General features: G+C 48.4%; 1 protein-coding gene across 1 annotated transcript; it reads right to left on the bottom strand.

Annotated features, from left to right (window-relative positions):
• Nucleotides 1-803: 803 nt before the first annotated feature.
• Nucleotides 804-15,590, bottom strand: LOC100590057 (insulin-like growth factor-binding protein-like 1). The gene is made up of 5 exons (XM_030817598.1): nt 15,049-15,590; nt 8,468-8,577; nt 7,580-7,696; nt 5,727-5,885; nt 804-3,483 (listed from the first exon to the last, which is right to left on the bottom strand). Exons 1-4 carry the CDS (start codon nt 15,506-15,508, stop codon nt 5,736-5,738), a joined length of 837 nt encoding a protein of 278 aa, XP_030673458.1. The 5' UTR covers nt 15,509-15,590; the 3' UTR covers nt 804-3,483; nt 5,727-5,735.
• Nucleotides 15,591-22,718: the final 7,128 nt, after the last annotated feature.

Raw genomic sequence — 22,718 nt, forward strand, 5'->3', positions numbered from 1 at the left:
TGAACATGGGCCGTGGAATTGTCTTCCTCAAGCCCAGCTGACAACAGAAGACAGACATTCAGGCTGTCCACTGCTTACGGCAGCAAGTTCGACCACCTCTGTCTGCATTTAGGGGTGTTGCCCCAAACTACTACCCGCCCACCACCACAGCTCTGAGCAGCAGCAACTGGCCATTCCTCCCTGTTCACAATCTACACTGCATTTCTCTACCCTGACTCCTTTTTGCATGCTGTTTCCTTAGCCTGGAATCCCCCACACCCACTCCTGCCAGTTCAATGCCCGCTCCTCTTCTGGGAAGTCTTTCTTGATCTCCCTCTGCTCTAACCACAAGCAGACACCATATGCTGCCAGGGATAGTGACCTCATCCCACCCATGCCTCCACTGGAGTCTGAGTTCAGGACCTGATTCTACCTACTTTCATATGGGAGGAATCCAGATGATTCCAAACATATGATTTTCAGCGTCTTGTACCCGTCTGGCACCTGGAGAATGCTACTCAGTGTGTGTGGGAGGGGACAGAGCACATATCTCAGCAAGTGAAATAAGTACTAGAATGCTTACACGGCAGGACACACATAGTCAAGGGTAGTCGTGTAAGATGATTAGGGCTGGTTAAAAATTGCGGGCAAAGTGAACGGTGGGGCTGTGATCATAGCCCAGGCGTGAGAGGTAAGGAGGGTCTAGACTAAGTAGCTGAAGTGGGCATGCAGAAGAAAGGACAGGATGCATGAGGGATGATAAAGGAATACCAGTGGGACCTGCACCCACCTATACAGCATTCCTACAACAAAGACACCACAAAGACTGTCCTTAAAAACATTTATTTTCAGGGTGCAGAGGTCGTGACATCATGACATCTATAAAAACAGTAGAAAAACCCAGGTTTGGTGCAGGTAGGGGAGGGCGTTGTAATTATGTCTCCAAATGCTAACAGCTGTGGCAACGCATGCTCTCTTAGCCTCTGAAGAGGTCTCTGGGCACTCACACTTGAAAAACCATGAGGTTAGAACAATCATGTTAATACACCTTTTTGGTTTTGGTGAAAATTTCAGACAGCGTGACATTAATTTTTTATTTGTTTTGCACAGAATGATGATGCTAAAGCCAGCCCCATACAGTCTTGATGCTCAGTAATTCCAGCATGGGATCTGTCCACCCTGCTCTCTGGGTCTACATCCAGCCCTTCAATTTTCACTAGGCAAATCTGAGGTGAGTCAACTGAGTTTGCAAAATGTGCTTATTAGCAGGTGTGGGATGTTCTACTGCCTTCTTCAGAGCCACAGCATCCCTGTTCCTTCCCACCTCATTTCACTAAGGGTCTGACCAAATCATCTCCCAACCATTGAAGACACAGGAGAATTAGGGGCAGGCCCTCACACATGGAAGTAAGTCACAGTGCGTGGAGAAGGGAGGGGCGGGAGGTGCTGAGTGAGGAGTGGATGTGAGCAGGTCCCCTGGCAGCTCCAAACCCCAGTAGACAAGAACAGCTTCCAGTGCCATCCATTTCAATTCTCATCTTTTGTTTTCAAAGAGAGCTTCCAGTGTTTTAAAATTTGAAAACCACTCATCTAGTTTTATTCCCTTTTTACTCAAATAAGGACACTGAGGCACAGAAAGTGAAGGAGACTTGCTCAGGGTCACACAGCAAGCCAGGGATTAATATGCAAATAGATATCATGTTTCCAGAATCCCAGGCCAGTCTCCTTCTGCTGCACAGTACAGAAGGTGATGCCATCCCAATGTTTCAGATATGGAATGGCAGGCTTACAGGCGCAAAGTTCACTTCCAACAAGGACTCCAAAATGTAATGCACAATGTGAGCGGTATGAAAGTGTGCCTTCAAAGTTGGGATGAGTCCTGGTAAGAGTCCCTGAAGCCTGTGGATTGGCAACATCTGCCTTTACATAGTTTTGACATGACCCTGAGTAGCAGCACCGTGGAGTAGAGAGGGGACCAAGGAGGGCCAGGTGCCCTGAGCTCTGCTCCTCTTTCAGAGGCCTTCAGACCTTGGGCAAGCAGCTTCTCCTCTCAGAGCCTGGTTTCTTCATCTGCAAAAGGCAGGGACATTAACACCTGTCCTGCCCCATCTCCCAGAGTTGGGATCAAGCTTTACGAACTTAAAGGACTGTGCATAGTAAGGGATCTCAATTCTTATTTGAAAATTTTAATCACCTAAGGATCTATTTTTTTAAGACAAAACAGCAAATATTCTCCTTTCTTTTTTCATTAAAAAAGAAAAAAAAGAGAGCCTTATACTTGGGTGAGGTCAAAATGTTTGTAGGTAAAATATATTCTACTACAATCTAATTCCACAGTCTGGAGATAAGACCTGACCCCTTTTTTTTACAATTTGATCGTCAGAAGCCTGGTCTCCACTGCTTCTAACCACCCGTTTAGAGAATGCTAGGCTAGGCCAGGCACAGTGGCTGATGCCTGTAATCCCAGCACTTTGGGAGGCCAAGGCAGGAGGATCACTTGAGCACAGGAGTTTGAGACCAGCCTGGGCAACATAGGGAGACTCTGTCTCTACAAAAAAAAAAAAAAAAATAGCTGGGTGTGGTGGGGCCTGCCTGTGGTCCCAGCTACTCGGGAGGCTGAGGTGGAAGGATCACTTGAGCCGAGAAAGTGGAGGTTGCAGTGAGCCATGATCACGCCACTGCACTCCAACCTGGGTGATAAAGCGAGACCCTGTCTCAAAATAAAATTTTAAAAAAGACAATGCTAGGCTAACAAATCGATGCTCTGGTCTCCAAAGACCCAGCCAAGGTGCTCCTGAGTCTGGTAAAGCATCCCACCTAAAACTAAATCTCAAAAGGGAAAAAGGTAGGAATAGAAGAGCTACAGCCAGCTGTCCACACCCTGGGGTAAAGCAATGGAATTTGTTTCTGAGGGAATACCATTTTAGAAAGAACTCTAAGACCACACCTCCTGTAATTTTCCCAAAAGGCCATCTTACTCCAGGATGGCAGGGCTAAAAGGGACACTGATAACCTCCAGTTAAAATGCCATACTCACAGATGAAGGGACCAGGGCCCAGAGAGGGGAAGGGACCTGTTCAAGTCACACAGCAAGTTACAGTCAGGCAGAGGACAGCTGGGACCCTCATCCCACCTTCTACAACACACACTAAGTCACAGAGCACCACTAATAGGTCATAGGCAAATGAGGTAAAGAGTCACAGCTGACACGAGCCCTTTAGAAATTGCAAACATGCCATTCTGTGATCTCCCTGGAAGACAGTAATTAAAAAAAGACTTCTCATGGAACAATTCATTGCAAAAGTATAAAAAAGCCACATGCAAATCTGTTTCTCACTGTTTGCCCTGCTAAAAACTACATCTGTACACAAATCTAGTTTGCATCTAATTTTTAAAAACATACAAAAGGAGTCATCTACACACACAGGTTTTCCAACTCTTCATGAAGCACAAAGATCCATTATTTGACTTTTCCATCATCCCATGATCAATGTTTCTAAGACCCTAGGAAGAAAAGGAGAAAAAGAATTAGAGAACGTAAGCCTGCTCTGTTACAATCAACTATGTGTGACATGGAAGGTGGGGGAAATGATCCTTCACTTCAAACCTCTCCCCAGCAGGAAATGATGCCAGTGGAGAGTGAAGGGTCCCATGGAGCCCCAAGAAGTACTTTTAAGACCAAAAGGTGGACGTTTCAGAGCAGCAGACTCCAGCTTAATAAGAAGATCTTTCAACCACTGGAAAATCCACAGACGGCTCTCAGTGGTAGTGAGCTCTGTATCCCTGGAGGTATGCAAGCCGGAGCTGGCAATACTGTGTGTCACAGAGGGAATCAAGACCTAGGCAGCAGTGATGGTCTTAAAATTCCACAATTTTTCATGGTATCCTTTTGATGTATTCACACCCCAGAATCATTTCTGCCTCAAAATATATGTGTATTTGAAAATTATAGATATATATATTTAAAACTAGAAACATATCTATATAAAACAAGTCACATATCATCATGAACACCATTTTAAGACCCAATCTCCTAACTCTTTGTTGAATTCCTATTTCACAGATTTACATTTTCATATTTTTCTCTCCATTTCTAGGACCTCTAACTACTCACGTACACCCATCCTTCAACCCTAATGCCACCTTCTCGATGATTCTTCCTTCATCTTCCCCAGTTCTAAGCTGCTTTTCGTGCCTTAATATCTCCTCCCATTCCCTTACATTCACACTCCTTGTATTATAATTATGTCCACTTTTTGTTTTTCTGTGATCCCCTACAGACCAGATCTGTGTGCAACAGTACTGGCTAAAAGAATAATATAACTAAAACCATGGCAAAATCCCCCTGCTTTTGAGAAACCCTATCAGACTTGTTTCTAATTTTTCCTGTTCTATTAAGCACCTGTTGATCAGCCTTGGTAATGGTGTCTATTCACCACTGCTCCCCCATTCCTGTTAGAGGATCATGCAGGCCGGGCGTGGTGGCTCACAACTGTAATCCCAGCACTTCGGGAGGCCAAGGCGGGTGGATCATGAGGTTGGGAGATCAAGACCATCCTGGCTAACACGGTGAAACCCCGTCTGTACTAAAAATACAAAAAAATTAGCCAGGCGCGGTGGCGGGTGCCTGTAGTCCCAGCTACTCAGGAGGCTGAGGCAGGAGAGTGGCGTGAACCCAGGAGGTGGAGCTTGCAGTGAGCCGAGATCACACCACTGCACTCCAGCCTGGGTGACAGAGTGAGACTCTGTCTCAAAAAAAAAAAGAGGATCATGCAATCCCTGCCCTTTTGCCTCTGGCAAGTGAAGCACACATCCTTTCACACCATCCCCACTGGGACCACCCGTTCTCCCCATCCCAGATCTATTGATTTGTCTGTAAGTGGGCGGGGCACACATCACATCCGAGCAGAAACTTTAAATGCAATGGTGTGTGCAGCTTGGCCACAGAACGGACATGGTCCACACCGGAGCTGTTCCTCCAGCTGGGTCCTGAATGAGGGGACAGGGCCACAGCCAGCTCACAGCTATAACATGGAACATGAGCAAGTGATCAATGTCTGTGGCTGTGAACCAGCAAGATTCTGGGATTTTTATGAGCAAAAGCTGGCTTATAAAGTGATCCCTTTCCCGAATTCCCAGTTCACCTGTAGGCAGGGAACAGATGCAACCCCAGCTGTCACCTGTGTGACTACAGACTAGGAGGCCCTGGCCAGAGGGGATGCAGAGATTCTCTCTGCCCCTACCCACAAGGAGATGTGTTGCAAAGCAGCATACAGTGTTGAGGACAGGAAGGCAAGGCCTGAGCCCCAGGAAGGAAGCTCAGGCATCCTGAACAAGGAAGAGCTCCAGGAATACACAAAGGAAGCTCAGGCATCTTCTTCACGGGAATATTTTCACATGGACGCTGTCACAATGACACTGTCTACTACCTCTCTCAGTGCTCTTTCTAGAAGAATACAGAGGAAATATTCCCTCCAGCCCCAAAACACAACTGGTCTTTTCATCTCATGGACACACATCATGTTCACAGCTCTTGTCTTTGCATGCTAAGAAGCTCAGAGGGAGATGTGTGCAGAATATACCAGGGATTCTACTGCTCATCTAAGTATGTCCCTACTCTTCTTTTGCTCTCTCCCTGGTTTCCTCCATTTACGTATTTTTCTTCTTTTTTATTACAGGTCTTATAAGCCACCTCAAATATCTCATAACATGGGTGTAAAATACTGAAAATGACTTAGAACATGTACATTTCTCCATCACATGCGGTCATCGGGAGCTGGGAAGCGGAAGCTCCTGTATTTACTCAGATCTAGAACCGTCACCGTGCTGTGGGACTCAGCCTCTCCCACCATGTTGGCTGCATGGCACTGGTACAAACCCTCATCCTCCTTTTGCAGGGGGTTGATCTAGAAATACAACAGGCAAGTTTATACAGTTATATAAGGTACAGCAAAATGACTTCCTTAGTTAGTTCTTAATGATAAGTCTGCACACTTCTTCCTTTTCAGAATAAGCTAAAACTTGGCTCTATTTCTCTCCTTGCCTTGGCTGCCAAGGAGCACGCAGGTAAATTTCCTTCCCAGGGACCCTCTTGAAAGGCACGCTCCCTATTGTGGCTCTCATCTGAATGATTCCTCCGCATACCTGCCTTTTACTGTGAGCTACCTGGTCTTTTGTATTAAAGGTGCAAGGTATAGGTTATTTGGAAAATACCTCAAGTTAAAAGAAGAACAAAAATCTACTGACCAAAGAATGATCCACAAACTATTCCCTATAGGGGCAGCCTCTACAAAATACCACCAGAGATAACCTCTTTTCCCTGTTTTTTCTCCTAAGAAAACAGAGGAATGTGCTTGATTTGAAAAAATCACACAGCCAATTGCATTCCCAATCTCTCAGCTGGGTGGAGAGGAGTCACCAAGCCTCCCAGAGCTGTGGGTGGAATGAGGAGGCTGTCCTTAGGGAGCACCCCAAGGACGTTCACGGCCAGCTCCATAACCAGCTCGTTTCTCTTTTGCTTTCTCTTGTTACAACCAACCGCTTCCATCAATTACAAATCATCCTATGGACCACGCGCTGGGGTATGCACATCAGCTCGTTTTAAACTCATGCCAGTCGTGGGGGAAGGGTGAGCATTATGGTCTTCTTTTTACTGGAGACTCACAGGTAAATCACAGACTGCCAGGGCCACAAAGGCCCTCAGAGGTCTTTCAGTTTGAAGCCCTCTTTTAACAACAGTGGAAATGGAGGCTCAGAAAGGTACAGTGACTGACGCAACATGGAGCCCTATCTCCTCGTTCCATCACTCTTTCAAACATGTGGCATTCTTCATCTTCGTAAAAGTGCTGTGAGGCAGGAAAGAGCTCTGGAGGACTCGAATGTGCCACCTTCCGCCTTTACCAGCGGGTGACCTTAGGCAGGAGTACTAGTTTCTTGGGCTGCTGTAACAAATCGCCACAAGCTGAGTGCCTTAAAACAAACACATTTATTATCTACAGTTTTGGAGGTCAGAAGCCCAAAGGGGGCTAAAATCGGTGGGCTAAAATCAAGGTGCCGGCAGGGCTGCATTCTTCCTGAAGGCTCTCAGGAGACTCCTTTTCTTGCCTTCTCCAGTTCCTAGTGGATGCTGGCACTCCTTGGCTGTGGCCCTTTCCAACATCATCAAAGCCAGAAACGGTGGGTCAAGTCCTCCTCACATCGAATCACTTCGGTCTGCCTCTGACTCTTCTGTTTCCCTCTTCCACACTTAAAGACCCACCTTTAAACTGGCCCACCCGGATAATCCAGGCTAATCTCCTTATCTTAAATCTCCTTATCTCAGCTGTTTAGCAACCACAACCTCCCTCCCACCACCTTGCCATGTAACATCGTACGGTTCTGGGGGTGAGGACGTGGACATGACTGTGGGGCCATCACTCTGCCCCTGGCAGCAGAACACATATGTTCCCAGCAGATCTGAAACCTGCCCTGCCTGCCTCACAGTTACTGGAGGGGCCAGTGAGAAATGGGTAAGAACAGCTTTGAAACATGTAATGTGTTGCAGAAATATAAAGGATGGTTTATAATGGTCAGTCAATATCCAATAACCCTAAACACTCACCAAAATCCAGGCCGTGGCCTCATGGTCAGAAGGGCCCCCTCGCACTTGGACAGCTATATTGACATGGTCCCCAGGCAGCTCCTCCAGTGCTTGGGTGCCCTCAGGGGACTTTGTGACCTACAGGGGACAGGAATGCCAGGAGGGGGCTTAGAAAAAGCAATTCTGGAGAAAGACCATCCCATAGGCTTCCTTGCCCTCCTCCTTCCTCCTCCTCCCACTGACTCAAAAACGGAAACCCTAGCACTGCTCATGCCGATGCAAATGACATCAGTCATTTTTTAAACCTACTTGTACATATAGACAGCACGCTCTGCCGGACAGCAAAGACCCGAACATCACCACTATCCCACAGAAAGATTCAGAATCTCAACGCCCGTCTCAGGGCTGTTGACATTAAGGGGACAACGTTCACTGTGATCCTTGCCGGTCTCTCAAAAACTGGTCTTTAGAAGATTTGGTTTTGGAATAGGACTGAGTCTTCTGCCACCAGCCAGGTCTGTCTGAAACACAGCCCCGAAGTGAAGCAGGACACACACACACACACACACACACACACACACACCGGCCACCGCAGCTGAAGCAGACTGGGTAAAAGCGCAGCTTTCTGGGTCCTAAGTGGCCAAGGGTGTAAGTGGCACAGGAAGGGTTGCAACGTCCCCTTCTAAGGGGAGAGCTTCGGGGTAGAAGTTTCGAGGCAGAGGAGTGGTACAGATGATATCTTTTCTTCATCCTCTGGCCCACCTATAAAGGCATATATATATAAACACATTTAAAAGAAAAACATTCTTACCACTCACGTCTTTCTGTTTCTCCCTGTCTCTTACACACACACACACACACACACCACACACACACACACGAGACGCATGAGTTCTTGGACAAAAATACCTTTCTCCACGTGATGACTGGGGTAGGCACAGCCCTCACTTCACAGGACAGGCCCACCTGCGCCCCGGTGACGTTGTGAACACTTCGGGGAGGAACGACGACCACAGGAGCTAGGAGGAGGAGACAAGGAGACGCAACCTTTACCCTGCCGGGTTCCAAGCAACCCACCTCTAAATTCCCCTGCCGCAGAGAGCCCGCTGTGATGTCCTGACATGAGGGAAGCGGCAGGTCACGCTTGGGCAGGAATCCTAAAAGAGAGATTTCCTCAGACCTGGAAAGCTGCCGACCGATCTCCTGATCCAATGATTGTTTTACCAATGGGGAAGCAGGGGTCCAGAGGGGAAGGGCGAGTTCCCAAATTCTCCCAGCGCCATCTGTGGCAGAGCTTGGGCCTCAGTGCTCCCTCCCAGGGTCCGTTCCAGGCTCCGGCTGCCATCTGCTGTACCTCAACCAGGAAACACGGCAGCCGACTCCTAAAGGGGCTGGTGCTACGCCACCAATGGCAGAGTCTTCTAACAGATGGGCTTTTCTCCTTCCACGTGGAGGACGTTAGGAAGAAGAATGCCAGGCAGAACAGCTGCACACACCCTGGAGCTCAACCTCCTGCGGTCCATTCAAGATGCCCATTTGCATGCACAGAGTAAAGACTCCCCAGGACTCCCCCACTCCCTCTGCCTCCCCATTCCCAGAAGCCGATCCAAGCCTGGGCAAATCAGGGAATCAGGGAAATGTGGTTCTAGACTGCCAGAACATGACGGAGAGGAGAGGGAGGGTATGGGCTCTCTGGACAGGACCAAGTGTTAGATGTTTCAAACTCCTTCTCCACATTCTGCCTTCCTCCCCGTGCCTGGCATCGGCTCTGCTCACACTGGGCTGGAATAATCAAGGCCAGGCGTTTCTACCTGCTCTCACCTGCACTGGACAGCAGCTCAGCCACCCCGGCATCCAGCACCACAGTGTGTTGGGCAACGTGCAGTGTAGAGTCCTGGCCAGGGAATGCTCCCACCCAGCTGTCATCTATAAGGTGGGGATCACACCCCTGCTTCCTAGGGCGGTCAAGCTGATCTAACCATGGAATGAGTGAAAAGTGTAAGTTAATGTGATATGCAAGTGAGGGCCAGGAGCAAAAGGATGACTGGATGAACGAACACATGACAAATCAAGGAACAAACATGTTCATTTCCAGGCCATCAAACTGCAGAGTCTAGAACTCCTAGGGCTTTGCCTGGTGACTCAAGGACAGCACTGTTGTTCTCCACAAGACTGCACCCGGATAAGGCTGCAATACAAAAGGAGAGCAAAGGGAGGAGACAGAAGGCAGGAGGAAGGAGGTGATGGACAGGGTCGCATCACACCCCAATGCACAGGAGGATCAGGGTGCAGAAAAAAGACTAGTTTGGCCCCTCCAGACAGACTGGGAAGCAGACCCTGTCAAGCCAGTGCCAAAAAAATCTCTGGAAAATCGCCTTAGAGCCACAGTCTCAAACTAGAGAGGCTCTTTAGCATCCTAATTCTCTTCGATTCTGTGCCTGACCATGTATGACATGCTCACGCAGCCTCCATTTGCATGTCTTCAGGGATGGAGAACTCACCACCTATGGAGCCAGGCCATTCTGTCTTTGGAGGGCTCTACTGGTAAGAAAGTGCATCCTCACCTAGTAAAGCCTGTAACTCCCACCTGTTGATCCTGGGGCTGTCCTCTGGAGCCCCATAGCCCCTGGGTGTCCCAGCAGCCCACCAGTTAGTTGAATACAGACTGCCCTCCCCATCCCAGGCTGCTTTCCTCCCCCTCTATCTGATCCGCCCACTCATTCAGCTGTGCCCATCTGAGGGCCCTCTGAAGGGTGGTGCCCAACCCATGTGCCTGAATGTAGCCAAAGCTCCTGGAACCAAGATCCTAGATGTCTAACATTGCCTGACAGCCACAGAGAGCCACAACACTGAGCTCTCCGGCAGGAGCCCCATCTGTGATGACAAAGACAGTCTAATTTATTCACATTGTCCCGCCAGCGCCTCCCCAACCACACAAGCGCTGGGATGCTGCCTCCAGGGGAGCCCAAACCGGTGCTCCAGTGGCTCGCTGTGGTGACAGTCAGAAAGACCTGGATACCAAGGGGACTCTCAATCAGCGTGGTTTACTTTTGTTCATGTAAAGTCTTACATTTTAAATGTGATTTCATCAATCCCTTTCAGGCCTAAACGAGTAAACCAGTAAATCACAATTCATCTCTCTCTCCTCATGTTTCAGTCTCTCTCTCTCTCTTTCAACAACTACAGTTAAGAAAGACTGTCTTGGAAATACTGACTTTGTAACTGATTTTGTGGCAAAAATTACAAATTCCTTTACAAAAGAAGCCCTGCTTTTAAAGGGACGTCAAAGCACATTAAAGGGACATTTAAATTTTTATTTATTTATTTTTAAATTTATACAAAGCACAATTCGTTCTTTCTGGTGTGCAGTTCTAGGTTTTGACAAATGGATACAGTCATGTAATTACCACTATAGCCAAGATACAGAACAGTTGTTCTGTGATCTCAAAAAATTTCATGTTGCTCATGCCATAATAATCCGGTTCTAATTTTTATTTTTTGAGGCAGCGTCTCATGTTATCACTCAGACTGGAATGAAGTGGCACAGTCATAGCTCACTGTAGTCTCGAATTCCAGGGCTCAAGCAATCCTCCTGCCTCAGCCTCGTGAGTAGCTGGGACTGCAGGCATGCACTACCATGCCCAGATAATTAAAAAAAATTTTTTTTTTGGTAGAGATGGGTCTTGCTATGCTGCTCAGGCTGGTCTTGAACTCCTGGCCTCTAACAATCCTCCCATCTTGGCCTTCCAAAGCTCTGGGAATACAGGCATGAGTCACTGTATTCCCAGCCCTGTTTTTAATTTTAACATATTTTAACATATCTGATTTTAAATTTAAAATATTTTTATCCATAGTAGCTCTTTATGATCAATAATAATAACACTGTTCTTATGCTATCAGCTAGCACAGCGCTCGCTGTGTGCTAAGCACTCCTCTGCCTACAGGAATTAACCTGTTTATCTCTCCAGCAATCTCACCAGCTGCCAGATGGTGGCGCTGCCCTGGGTTACCGAGCATTAAAGGGTGTAGGTAGGAGGCTATGAGCCCAGTGATGTGGCTCCAGATCGCAAGCTCTTCTGAACCACTGTGCTAACACCATCCTGCCTTTTCCCTAGAGGACCCTTCCATGTACACCACCCTTTAATCCTCATGGCAGCCCTGTGAGGTAGCTGCTTCCATCCCCATTTTACAGATGAGAAAACCAAGACTGAGAAAGGTAAAGTGCTCGGAGGAACAGGGACTCAAACCCCGTCTCTACTAAAAACACAAAAAACAAAATTAGCCGGGCGTGGTGGCGGGTGCCTGTAGTCCCAGCTACTCAGGAGGCTGAGGCAGGAGAATGGCGTGAACCCAGGAGGTGGAGCTTGCAGTGAGCCAAGATCACACCACTGCACTCCAGCCTGGGTGACAGAGCGAGACTCTGTCTCAAAACAAAACAAAACAGCCAGGCAAACCTACACTGGAGCCCTTTCACAGCGGGGACCAGCCAGGTGGCTCCAGGGAATTTCTTTCCATGTGCCTCAGCTTTCCCTTCTATCAAATGGGAAGGAGACCTCACCAGGGCACTTGTAAAAATCATGTAAAAAGATGGGTGCAGCCCAGGGATGGTATCTCATGTCTGTAATTTCAGCACTTTGGGAGGCTGAGGTGGGAGGAGTGCTTGAGGCCAGGAGTTCAAGAACAGCCTGGGAAACACAGTAAGATCCTGTCTCTACAAAAAATTCTAAAAATTAGCTGGGCATGATGGCATGTGCCTATAGTCCCAGCTACTTGGGAGGCTGAGGCAGGAGGATTCCTTGAGCCCAGGATCACAGTGGGCTGTGATCAAGCCATTGTACTCCACCTGGGAGATACAGTGAGACCCTGTCTCAAAAAAAAAAAAAGGATGCAAAAGCAATTTCCAACAGTAAGAATTATTCATATGTGAGTCTTCCATACATGTGTGCGGATGAAAGGATCACTCTCATTATGTGGCAGTTTGGGGCGTTTTAGGGCATAGGAAGAAAGGGCAGAATTTAAGCCTGAAAACTGCTTCCCCAGGCTCCTCAGAGGCATGTATAAGGGCCCTTCACACACTGTGAACAACATAATAAATACTTTCCGAGGCCTCATTCCATGAAATCTCGGTGCTTGGGTACCCAAGGAGTCAGGAGGGGTGATTTTATCACGAATACTGAAGCAGAACAGCCCTGCTCTGACTCACAGTCTGTTTTCCTTCAACCGGGATCCCCAGGGGCATTGTTAAAAAACGCTCCCGCTGTGTCTTCTGAATAAAAGATGGCTTTAGGGCAGCACAGAATGAGCTGCTGCCTGGGCTAGGAAACATCCCCTGTCCAAACCTTCATGCTTTATCCGGACACAAGCGCAGAGGCCACACTAGCACTTCAGGACAGAGAGTGACAGGCAAACAGTGCCCGGTTCTGTGGTGGAGACACAAAGGCTGGTGCGGAAGAAGGGCTGAACCCCGGGGAGGCCTGACGCCTGTCAGTAATGAGATCATGAAAAGCAGTTCTGAGTTGCTTCCGTGTGGCCCCACAAACATCTTTCTTCCCTGGGTCTGTGCCTGGGGTGGGCCTCAGATCCCATAGATCAGAGTGAAGGGGCTGTCACATTTACTTGTCATTTGGTAATTTTCAGTGAATTAGGGGTATGGAGTTTCCATCTGCCATCTGGCCTCACTCTGGTAACCATGGTAACCACCATCTGCCTGACTTAATACTATCAAGTCCTGTGCCGAAAGAGCACTGGACAGGGTGTTGGGACCAGGGAGCTGGTCACCCTTTACTGGCCACCCTGGACAAGGGCTCTGACCTTGCTGGGTCTCAGTCTCTCTCTCTGTATAACAGCAGATTTGGTCTGAATGTCTTCAAGGTGCCTTTCTCTTAGGAAGAGAATGCCACTCTGGGGAGAAATTATCTGAGATCATCAGCACCATGTATAGTCTGAGGACCTGGTCAGCATTTCTTATGTCTCCTGCATGTGGAGTTAAAGTGTTACCTGTCTGGAGACAAAGAGAATTGCCTGTGAATTAACTGCTGAGGAAAGCAGCTGTAAAAACGAGTGATAGGAACTAGCAAAAGGAAAGAGACAGGACTGTTTAAGTGCCACAAGGCGGAAACTAACTGTTCCGAGTGAAAGGGACCTCAACAATGACTCCACTGGGGCTGATATGGCCAGAGAGGGGAAGCGGCCCGTCCAGGGCCACTCAGGGAGCCAGCGGCAGCACAGATGCACCCCCAGCCAGCTCTGTCCTCCATGGGGAGCTTCAGCTAGGAACAGTCAATGGTGACTTTCCTGTGCTCAACTGGCCACACACTGGTTTTACATTTCCCGGGACAGGAGGCTTCCTGCCTCATCTCCAACAACCCACTGCGTCTCCTGGACTTGGGTACATCTACCTGAACTACTTGAGAGGAAAGACTACTAGATACTTCTTAAGGCTTGGAAAGGTCTCACCCCACCCCAAGCTTCTTTCTTGAAGCTAAGTCATTACACTGACTTAGGCACTAAAGTCTGGACTTGGTCTCTGGGCTCAGGCCAGAATTATTTCCCAGAAGCCTGAACCCCAGGCCGAAACCCAGGCTCCCTGGGACTCACTGGCCACCTTCTCACTCACCCTAAACTCTGCGCTGCCCACTCCAGGCAGAATACGCAGGGGCACTTCAAAACCTAGTGGGTGGGATACACTCATGCTTAGGAAGCCGGTAAAGCAGTGCTAACGTTTTGGTTTCTTTTTGTTTGGTTTTCAAAAGGTACATAAAGAGGGTGGGCAACTATAGCACTCAGAGATTATTTTACTGTGATGTTAATGAAGCTTAAGTTTCTAAGTCCCTAGCATTTCATAATAAGTTTCTAAGTCCCTAGCAGTTCTATTCCTTTACTTAAGGCAGGAATTCCAAATTATGTATGTTCCAGACCCACGAAACCTGGGCCTGCCCCTAATAGCACCACAATCTTTTCAGATCTTACGTCTCCAAAGGTCTTACTTTTCCTGAATGGAGCTCCCTCAGCATCCCAGCTCAGCCCCACCCCACACCTGGGGCCCTGGTGCTCTGGTGCTATGGCCTGGTGACTCCTGATTCCCCAGTCTGGAACTCATCCTCCTCCTGCATCCTCTACTTCCCTTCTTCCCCATTCAAACAATCCACCTAGCGCTGGATACCTGGGAACTCGGATCCCCCTCCTTAACTCCCAGTCTCCTGCGGGGCAAACATACCATGCCTATACATAAGTGACTGCATCAGCAGGTACTTAAGTACCAAAAGGAGTAGCAGGCTCACCAAAATTCGACTAGCACAGTGAGTGGCGTCTCCAAGGATTCTCGCTCCAGTCTCTCTGAGCACGAGGAGAGATAAGAAATACTGCTCCCTAAGGGGAAACTGAGTGCCAGGCAGCGCCGTCCACCACTGAGCAGGGGGATCCTTCGCTCCACACCCCAGAGGGTTGGAATCCCTCCTTCTCTACCCACCCAATCCCCGACCCCGACTCACCGAACTCGCAAGGGCCGTCGCGCGCCTTGTGCAGGTGACCCGGGTGCGCGCGGGGCGTGTGCCGGGCGCGCAGGCGCAGCGCGCAGACGCTGGGGTACGAGCGACCGTCGGAGCCGCAGACGGTGCCGCGCTGCGCGCACACGCAGAGCCCGGTGCCCTCGGGCGCCGCCCCCGCGGCCCGGCTCGCGCACACCAGGCCGGGGCCACAGCGCGCGCCGGCGCGGCCCCCGCAGCTCGCGCCCTCGGCTCCCAGGCAGCGAGCACAGCAGCCGCACTCGTCGCGCGCCGAGATCCCGGGCGCCGGGCAGGGCGCAGGCGCCGGGCAGCCCTCTGGCCGGCACGGACCACACTCGGGGCGCCGGCCGCCCACGTCGCGGATTCCGAGGCTCGAGGACAGCGGCGGCAGCAGCGGCAGCAGCAGCAGAAGCAGCAGCGGCAAGAGCAGAGGCAAGCGCGGCATGGCTTGCTCCGGGGCAGCGGCGGCGCCTCTGCTTCGCGCTCCGCTCCGCGCCCGCCGAGCAGCCACCGCTCCCGCCCCGCGGCCGCTGATTGGCCGGGCCTGCACCGCGGGGCGCCCGCAGACCGCTGCTCCAGCCCGGGACCCGCGCAGTGCCCGCGGCCCGGGGCTCCGAGCTGGAGGGACACCCAGAGAACAGCTCTCCGACCTCCGATTGGACTCTTGAGGGAACCGAGACCCAGTCGGGGCGAGAACTTGCCCGAGGTCGCTATGGCAGAGTCAGGATTGGATAACCGTAAGGTCCCCGGATCCAAGGCTGGCTCCAGATAGTATGCCCGTAAATCCTCCCAGAAGTATGCGCTATTTTGTTTAATTTTATTTTGCATTCAGTAGCTTTCAAAGTTTTATTTTATAAAGAGAATATATGGTTTAAAATGTAGATTTTACATATACATCTAAGGATGAAAAGTGGGTTACCCTACCACCTTGTATCCCCATCCTCCAACTCGGCTTCCAGAGGCCACTCTTGCTATCGGGTTTTTGTATATCTTTTCAGAAATTTTCTCTATGCCTATAAAAGTACATGTGCCTAAAAAAGCCCCTTCCTTTAAAACACACTCTTTCTCTCTCACACACACAGAGTAGCGTGCCATACACATTAGTCTGCGCTTGGTTTTTGCACTTACAGTGTTTCACAGTTTCCCCACCTCTTGTCATCTCTGAAACTGGGTTTCCTATACAATCAATGGGAGCATAGTTCATTGGCTCTTTGTGTTTCTTAATGCCGCGTAAAGTCATGGTGCATCTCCGTCCACAGTGACTTTGTTGTGATGAGATATGGTGATACATTTTGGAGTTCATACAGAGTGGCCTTTCCACAGGGTTTAGTTGCAGTTATTTAACCACTTGTTTTCCATCCTTTGGTTAATACGAATAATGTTTTGATGAAGTCTTGGTGCACAAGGGTCAGTGTACCTGTGGCTTAGTGGGGAATGCATGTTGGAAAGATGCAGTTTCTTGTAGTCAGTTATTCATGCCGCCGTTGCGCCTTCTCTGGGCCAGGCTCTGTGCACACCATCCTGCCTGAGTTCTGGCAGGTCACCCAGACGAGAAACCTAAGAGAGTCTTGGCTGCTGGGATTTGATGTGTTGCCGGGTAAAGGCATTGGATGGAGGGAGGGACTCGCTGAGCAGGTTTTATAGGAGACTTTTCCTGCCTTTACTGGCCACCCCTCATTTGTCTTGTGCTCTATTGTTTTTTCTTTGCTGAACTCCTGGAGATGGAGAAAGCCTCTTGCAGCCTGGGAAGACTAGCTACACCATTCTTGGGTGGGGTTCATTTTGCTTGTCAAGCCCAGTTCCTTCCCAGTTTGCAGTCTTCTTATCCCCAGAAAGGAGCCTCTTCTGAGGCCACTTTATGTGGTGGTCAGAGGAGGGCCTTCTGCCTGGTCCACGCCGGGCCTTACCTTACAATCAGCCACACAGAGCAGGGGTGGTCAGGCACCATGAAGGGGTGGTGGTAAGGAATAAATATAACAATGTTGGTAATGCACTCAGCGCAGCTCTCAGAACGTATCAACAGTGACTTTCAACCTGGAAGCTGCTGTCTTTACCAGGAGTGGCCTTTTAAAATGCTCTCACCCCTTGACCCCTCTGTGCTCTTCTAGGAATCTCTCCTAAAAAAATGATCACTATGTGTGAAGTTTTCATCCTGGAGTTGGTTACTACAGCAAAAAGAAAAAAAAAAAAAAGAAAACGACCTAAATGCCCACTGAGAGGCAATCATTAAATAAATTATGGTACATCTAACAATAGAGGATTATGCAGGCATTAAAAATTAGAAAGAAGATATGGGTTAATAGAAATGAAAACATGTTTATAATACATTGTTTAGTAAAATAGCAGTTAAAAAGTGCACATCTAATGTAATGGCATATTTGTAAATATGTGAATGTGTAAACATGCAAAAATTTAAGATTGTTTTAATGATGTGAAGGAAACCCTTTTTTTTTTTTTTTAAGAAAAAAAAAGAGATGGTACCTCATTCTGCTGCCCAGGTTGGAGTGCAACGTCATGATCACAGCTCACTGCAGCCTCGAACTCCTGAGCCTCAAGCTGTCCTCCCCCGCTCAGCTTCCTGAGTAGCTAGGACTACAGGTGAGCACCATCACGCCTGGCTAATTTAAACAATTTTTTTTTCAGAGATGGGGTCTCACTATGAGAAGGAAACACTTACAATGTTAAATGAACAAAGCAGGATTTGCAAACAAAAGAGATAAGCGAACTCCACGCTGCTTTTCAGGGACAACTTTGCTGGTAAGTTCAAACTTTCTAATGGTTCATAGTTGTCCAAAGAGAGATCAGGCTCCTCCAGAGATAGTGAGGTCCTTGTCAAAGAAGGAGTTTAAGAATGAATCTTGGCAAGGAGCGTGGAGGGGGTCAGAATTAGGGGTCAGAGGAGTTGATGTTTGATTACCTCAAACTGAGCCACCATTCCTGTAGTACAGTGCCCGACCCTGAGACCTGGACTGGACAAAACGTGGTCATGATTGAGAAATAAATGTGTACAGAAATGATTTGCCTGCTTTTTATGCAGACATTAAAGGAGGAGTAAGTGAACGGTGTCATAATGAAGTTAACGTGTGCTTGATGCAGGTTAGGATACACAGTCTCACAGAGGCACATTTACTATGATCTACATTCCTTTTAAATGGAAGGGGAGTATTATGTATGCATAATGACTCTTTCAGAATTAAATCAGAAGACTCATTTTCCAACACTGAGCCTGTGGCATCAAAGCCCCTGTATCTGGGTGGAGAAAACATTCCCAAGCTTTGAAGGTCATCAGTCATGTCTATTTCCTTTTAAAATTGCCCGCAAGCCCATAGCCCAGCAGAGGCATTTGTGCTGTTTCGTCTCTCTGGTTCCCAGAGTACCAGTTAACACTGTGGGCCACACCTGTGGGCCCCCTAAGATGATGGGAGAAAGTAGGGACAAATTCTCCCAGTCGGGAAGGGGGGTTGAGGTGCCTCTGTTGTCTGGCAGGTGGAGAGATCCCATGCACCCGGGTAAGTAATTAGGCAACAAGAATGGGTGTGATTTTCTTCCTCTTCAGCTTCCAGCCTGAACACAAACACAACACAGGGGAGACTAGTCAGTCCCCCACTCAGAGCAGATGTGTGCCCACCCAGCAGCTGCTGAAGTGGGTATGAATGTCCCATCCATTAATTCCTCGCTTGAACGTAGAGATAAATGGCAGATGTTCTCTGTCCTTGGGGAGCTTCCAGCACAGAGGAAGAGAACAGAAGCTCAGTTGAGCAAAGGCTACTCCATAAATAGGCCATGGATTTGAACCTCAAGCTTTAACAGTCAGGGCAATCCTAGATAGTCTTCTCCAAGCTAAGGGAAGGTGAAAGCCCTTTCTCCAGACCTCTGGTGGGCCATTACAGAGTAGAAGGCAAGGTGAGTTTCTAGAGGGAAGTTCCATAAATGACAGATGAGATTTTTAGGGAGACAGATTTCACTTCAATATTGCATGCAAAGGGATGTAGCAAGATGTAGAACTCTGCAAAGATGGGAATTCAGATACTGAGCAGATAAACAAGAATGATAGAGGATTTGCTGTTCTGCTGTAAACCACTATATGACTTGGACAAATTAAAGAAAACAGCTATGGAAAGGCACTGGACAGTGTTCTAATACAGGGCTGTGATCCTTGAGAGCGTCAGGGGGTACACCATGTGAGCCCCACATCTACCCAAGCTTTCTCCCTGGGGACACTTTCCAGGCCACTCTGCAGGGAGGTGGAGGCCAAGTGGTCTCACTGGGCAGAAGAGGTAGACATCAGAATTCATGACTAAGGTAGAGATTTGGAGATCTAGGACCGAAAATGAGGAACCACAGAGAGGGAATCCCACAAGTCTTAGACCTTTGGCTGACCCTGTACTGCACAAGTACAGGGCAAGACTTGAGGGAGGCTGCTGGGAGGTGAGAGCTGAGCAGAGATTTGGGGCTCACACGGTGCTGATAAGATTTTAGAGTTCAGGCCCACCCAGAATGAACTGCCCCAGCTCCCCTGGGGTTCTTTCTCCAAGCTCAGTGGCACTAGCATCAGCCTAGTGGCACACCCTGCAGAGGTCTGAGTTTGAGCTCCAAGGACCCCTCCTATATGCATCTAAGTTTTAGTCATTCCAACCATTTCCATTGTTCTCCTAGCCCTAATGGTGGTAGCGGCTTCACAGTTGCTACCTCCAAGTTGCCTAGTTAATAATTCCTCTTCTTCTTCTTCTTCTTCTTCTTTTTTTTTTTTTTTTTTTTTTTTGAGTCAGGGTCTGGCTCTGTCGCCCAGGCTGGAATGCAGTAGCACGATCTTGGTTTACTGCAACTTCTGCCTCCTGTGCTCAAACCATCCTCCTGCCTCAGCCTCCTGAGTAGCTGGGACTACAGGCATTTGCCACTATGCCTGGCTAATTTTTGTATTTTTTTGTAGAGACAGGGTTTTGCCATGTTGTCAAGCCCGGTCTTGAACTCCTGAACTCAAGTGATCCGCCCACCTGAGCCTCCCAAAGTGCTCAGATTACAGGCATGAGCCACTGTGCCCAGCCAATAATTCTTTTTTTATTATTATTAGTTTTTGAGATGGAGTCTCACTCTGTCACCCAGGATGCAGTGCAGTGGCACTATCTTGGCTCACTGCAACTTCCACCTCCCGAGTTCAAGCGATTCTCCTGCCTCAGCCTCTCGAGTAGCTGGGATTACAGGTGTGTGCCATCACGCCCAGCTGATTTTTGTATTTTTAGTAGAGACAGGGTTTCACCATGTTGGTCAGGCTGGTCTCGAACTCCTGACCTCAGGTGATCCATGCGCCTCGGCCTCCCAAAGTGCTGGGATTAGAGGTGTGAGCCACCATGCCTGGCCCAATAATTCTTTATATTACATTCCATTTGTAGGCTTGGCACAGTGGCTCATGCCTGTAATCCCTATACCTCCCAAGGTTTGTGGGAAGGATTGTGCCAGTTCAACAGCCTGGGCAACATAGTGAGACCTCTTTTCTCCTAGCAAAAACATGTAAAGTTTGCTGGGCATGGTGGTACACGCCTCCAGCTACTCAGGAGGCTGAGGTAGGGGGATCACTTGAGCCTTGAAGTTCAAGACTGCAGTGAGCTGTGATCAGGCCACTGCACTCCAGCCTGGGGAACAGAGCTATTGCATGCCTGAAAAAGAAAAAAAGAGAAATGAATTCTATTTGTCATCTGACTAGGCCTGAGTGATCTAGCTAATAGAACCAGGAGTGGCCCCAGGAAACAACTGTCAAAGATGGGTCACAATCAGAGAACTAGAAAGCTTAACTATAAATATGCTTCAATAATCGTACAAATTATTTATTTAAATGATAAATAAGAATACATTTCTTGCAGCTACAGGGTCAATATTGCTGAAAATGACACAGAAAATATAATTGTGTGTGTTGCATAATTATAAGTTGAATTCACAGGCTTTCCAGTCTCTTATGTGAAAGCTAGAGAATGAGAACCTGAGACTTAGAATGGAGAAATCTGGGTGGACTCAGATGAAGCTGAGAATCCTGAACCCTTGAGTCATTCTGAGCTTCCTTTGCCAATGGAAGCAGCTTGCCTGTCATGTCTGAGAAGACTCTCTTTCCCTTGCTTAAGGACCCTGTGTTAAGATCACCCAAGGCAGTTGCCTTGCAAGGGATACCTTTTCTCTTCAAAACTTAGGACTTGTGGCCACTAGACTCTCAACTGACATCAGAACTCTATGTACTTGAGTAGGACACATACAAAGTTTACCCTGGGAAGATTTAGCTTCTACACCAAAAAAAAATGGCAAGATTTTGATACATTACATTGTAGAAACCTGGAGAATATGTGCATGAATAGATTCTTAGGGTGTTAGACCAAGGAAAGCAGAATAGAACTTAGCATCAAGTCAAATTTATTGATACAGGTGCACTGATCAGAGATTCTGGATTCAATGTGTTGATTTGTGCAGAGGGAAGGGGCTCTATAGTTTACTTAGCTGTTTGAGTAGAACTGGGACTCAATGGTGACCTATATTTAAAGACATTGAGGTGCGAGAACATCCTTGGTGTGTTGTAGGGGATGGGATAAAAAGGCTTAGGGAGATGTTGGAATAGATTTATTATAGACAATTCGCACACCCACCCACCCACCCAACCACTACATTCTCCAGGGGGGCCCAGAGGACATTCCCTTCACTATGACATTGGGAAATTCATTAGCGAGGGGACCACTACTATCCTTGAAGACTTGGTGGTGGCTCTCCTCTATTGGCCACATATGAAAATAAGAGATGACACCACTGTGACGGGCTCCTTAGTCCACTGGGAATCATGGGATCCCAGAATAGCAGAGGCCAAGTGGTAGCATCCAACTGCCAAGGGCAGAGCAGGGCACCTACACTGTAATGGGCAGTAAAATGGTGGACATCACTGTGTTTTGACTCACAGGAACCTTGTCATTGGCTAGTTGTCACCGTGTCCCTAGGACTGAAAGAGATGGCATCTTACTAAAATGCTGTGTGCTCTATGTAACAGGGAAAACTCCATATCTGGTGTCTAGAAGCTGATTTCAATCACCACAGTGGACAGCCAGAATTTCTTGTCCATTTTCAGACCTAGTATTAACCCAGAGCCTCTTCTTTGAAAGGACAGCTGGGTCCCCTTAAAGAAGGACTCTTGGCCGGGCGTGGTGGCTCACGCTTGTAATCCCAGCACTTTGGGAGGCCGAGGCGGGCAGATCACGAGGTCAGGAGCTCGAGACCACAGTGAAACCCTGTCTCTACGAAAAATACAAAAAATTAGCCGGGTGTGGTGGCAGGCGCCTGTAGTCCCAGCTACTCGGAGAGGCTGAGGCAGGAGAATGGCGTGAACCCGAGAGGCGGAGCTTGCAGTGAGCCGAGATTGCGCCACTGCACTCCAACCTGGGCGACAGAGCGAGACTCCGTCTCAAAAATAAAAAATAAATAAAAATAAAATAAAATAAAATAAAGAAGGACTCTTTACAAATGTATCCTATAAACCATCCCGTAAGCCCTCCCCAGAGGGACCTCTGACCGTTTACGAGAGTGAACCACCATAGCCCACAGTCAAAGTCGGGGAATACAGCACTCAGGGCCCAAGTTCACATCACAGGGCACACATCCTGTGGTTACCTCCCCACTTCCTAAATAGA

Source organism: Nomascus leucogenys, chromosome 8 (genome assembly GCF_006542625.1).
Source record: "Nomascus leucogenys isolate Asia chromosome 8, Asia_NLE_v1, whole genome shotgun sequence".
Lineage (NCBI taxonomy): Eukaryota > Metazoa > Chordata > Mammalia > Primates > Hylobatidae > Nomascus > Nomascus leucogenys.

Coding starts and splice junctions, on each gene's coding strand:
- LOC100590057 (XM_030817598.1), bottom strand. CDS start 15,508: ATGCCGCGCTTGCCTCTGCTCTTGCCGCTGCTGCTTCTGCTGCTGCTG. Junction 7,697..8,467: donor CAGTCATCACGTGGAGAAAG/GTATTTTTGTCC, acceptor TGTCCCCTGTAG/GTCACAAAGTCCCCTGAGGG. Junction 5,886..7,579: donor AGGCCACGGCCTGGATTTTG/GTGAGTGTTTAG, acceptor TTGTATTTCTAG/ATCAACCCCCTGCAAAAGGA.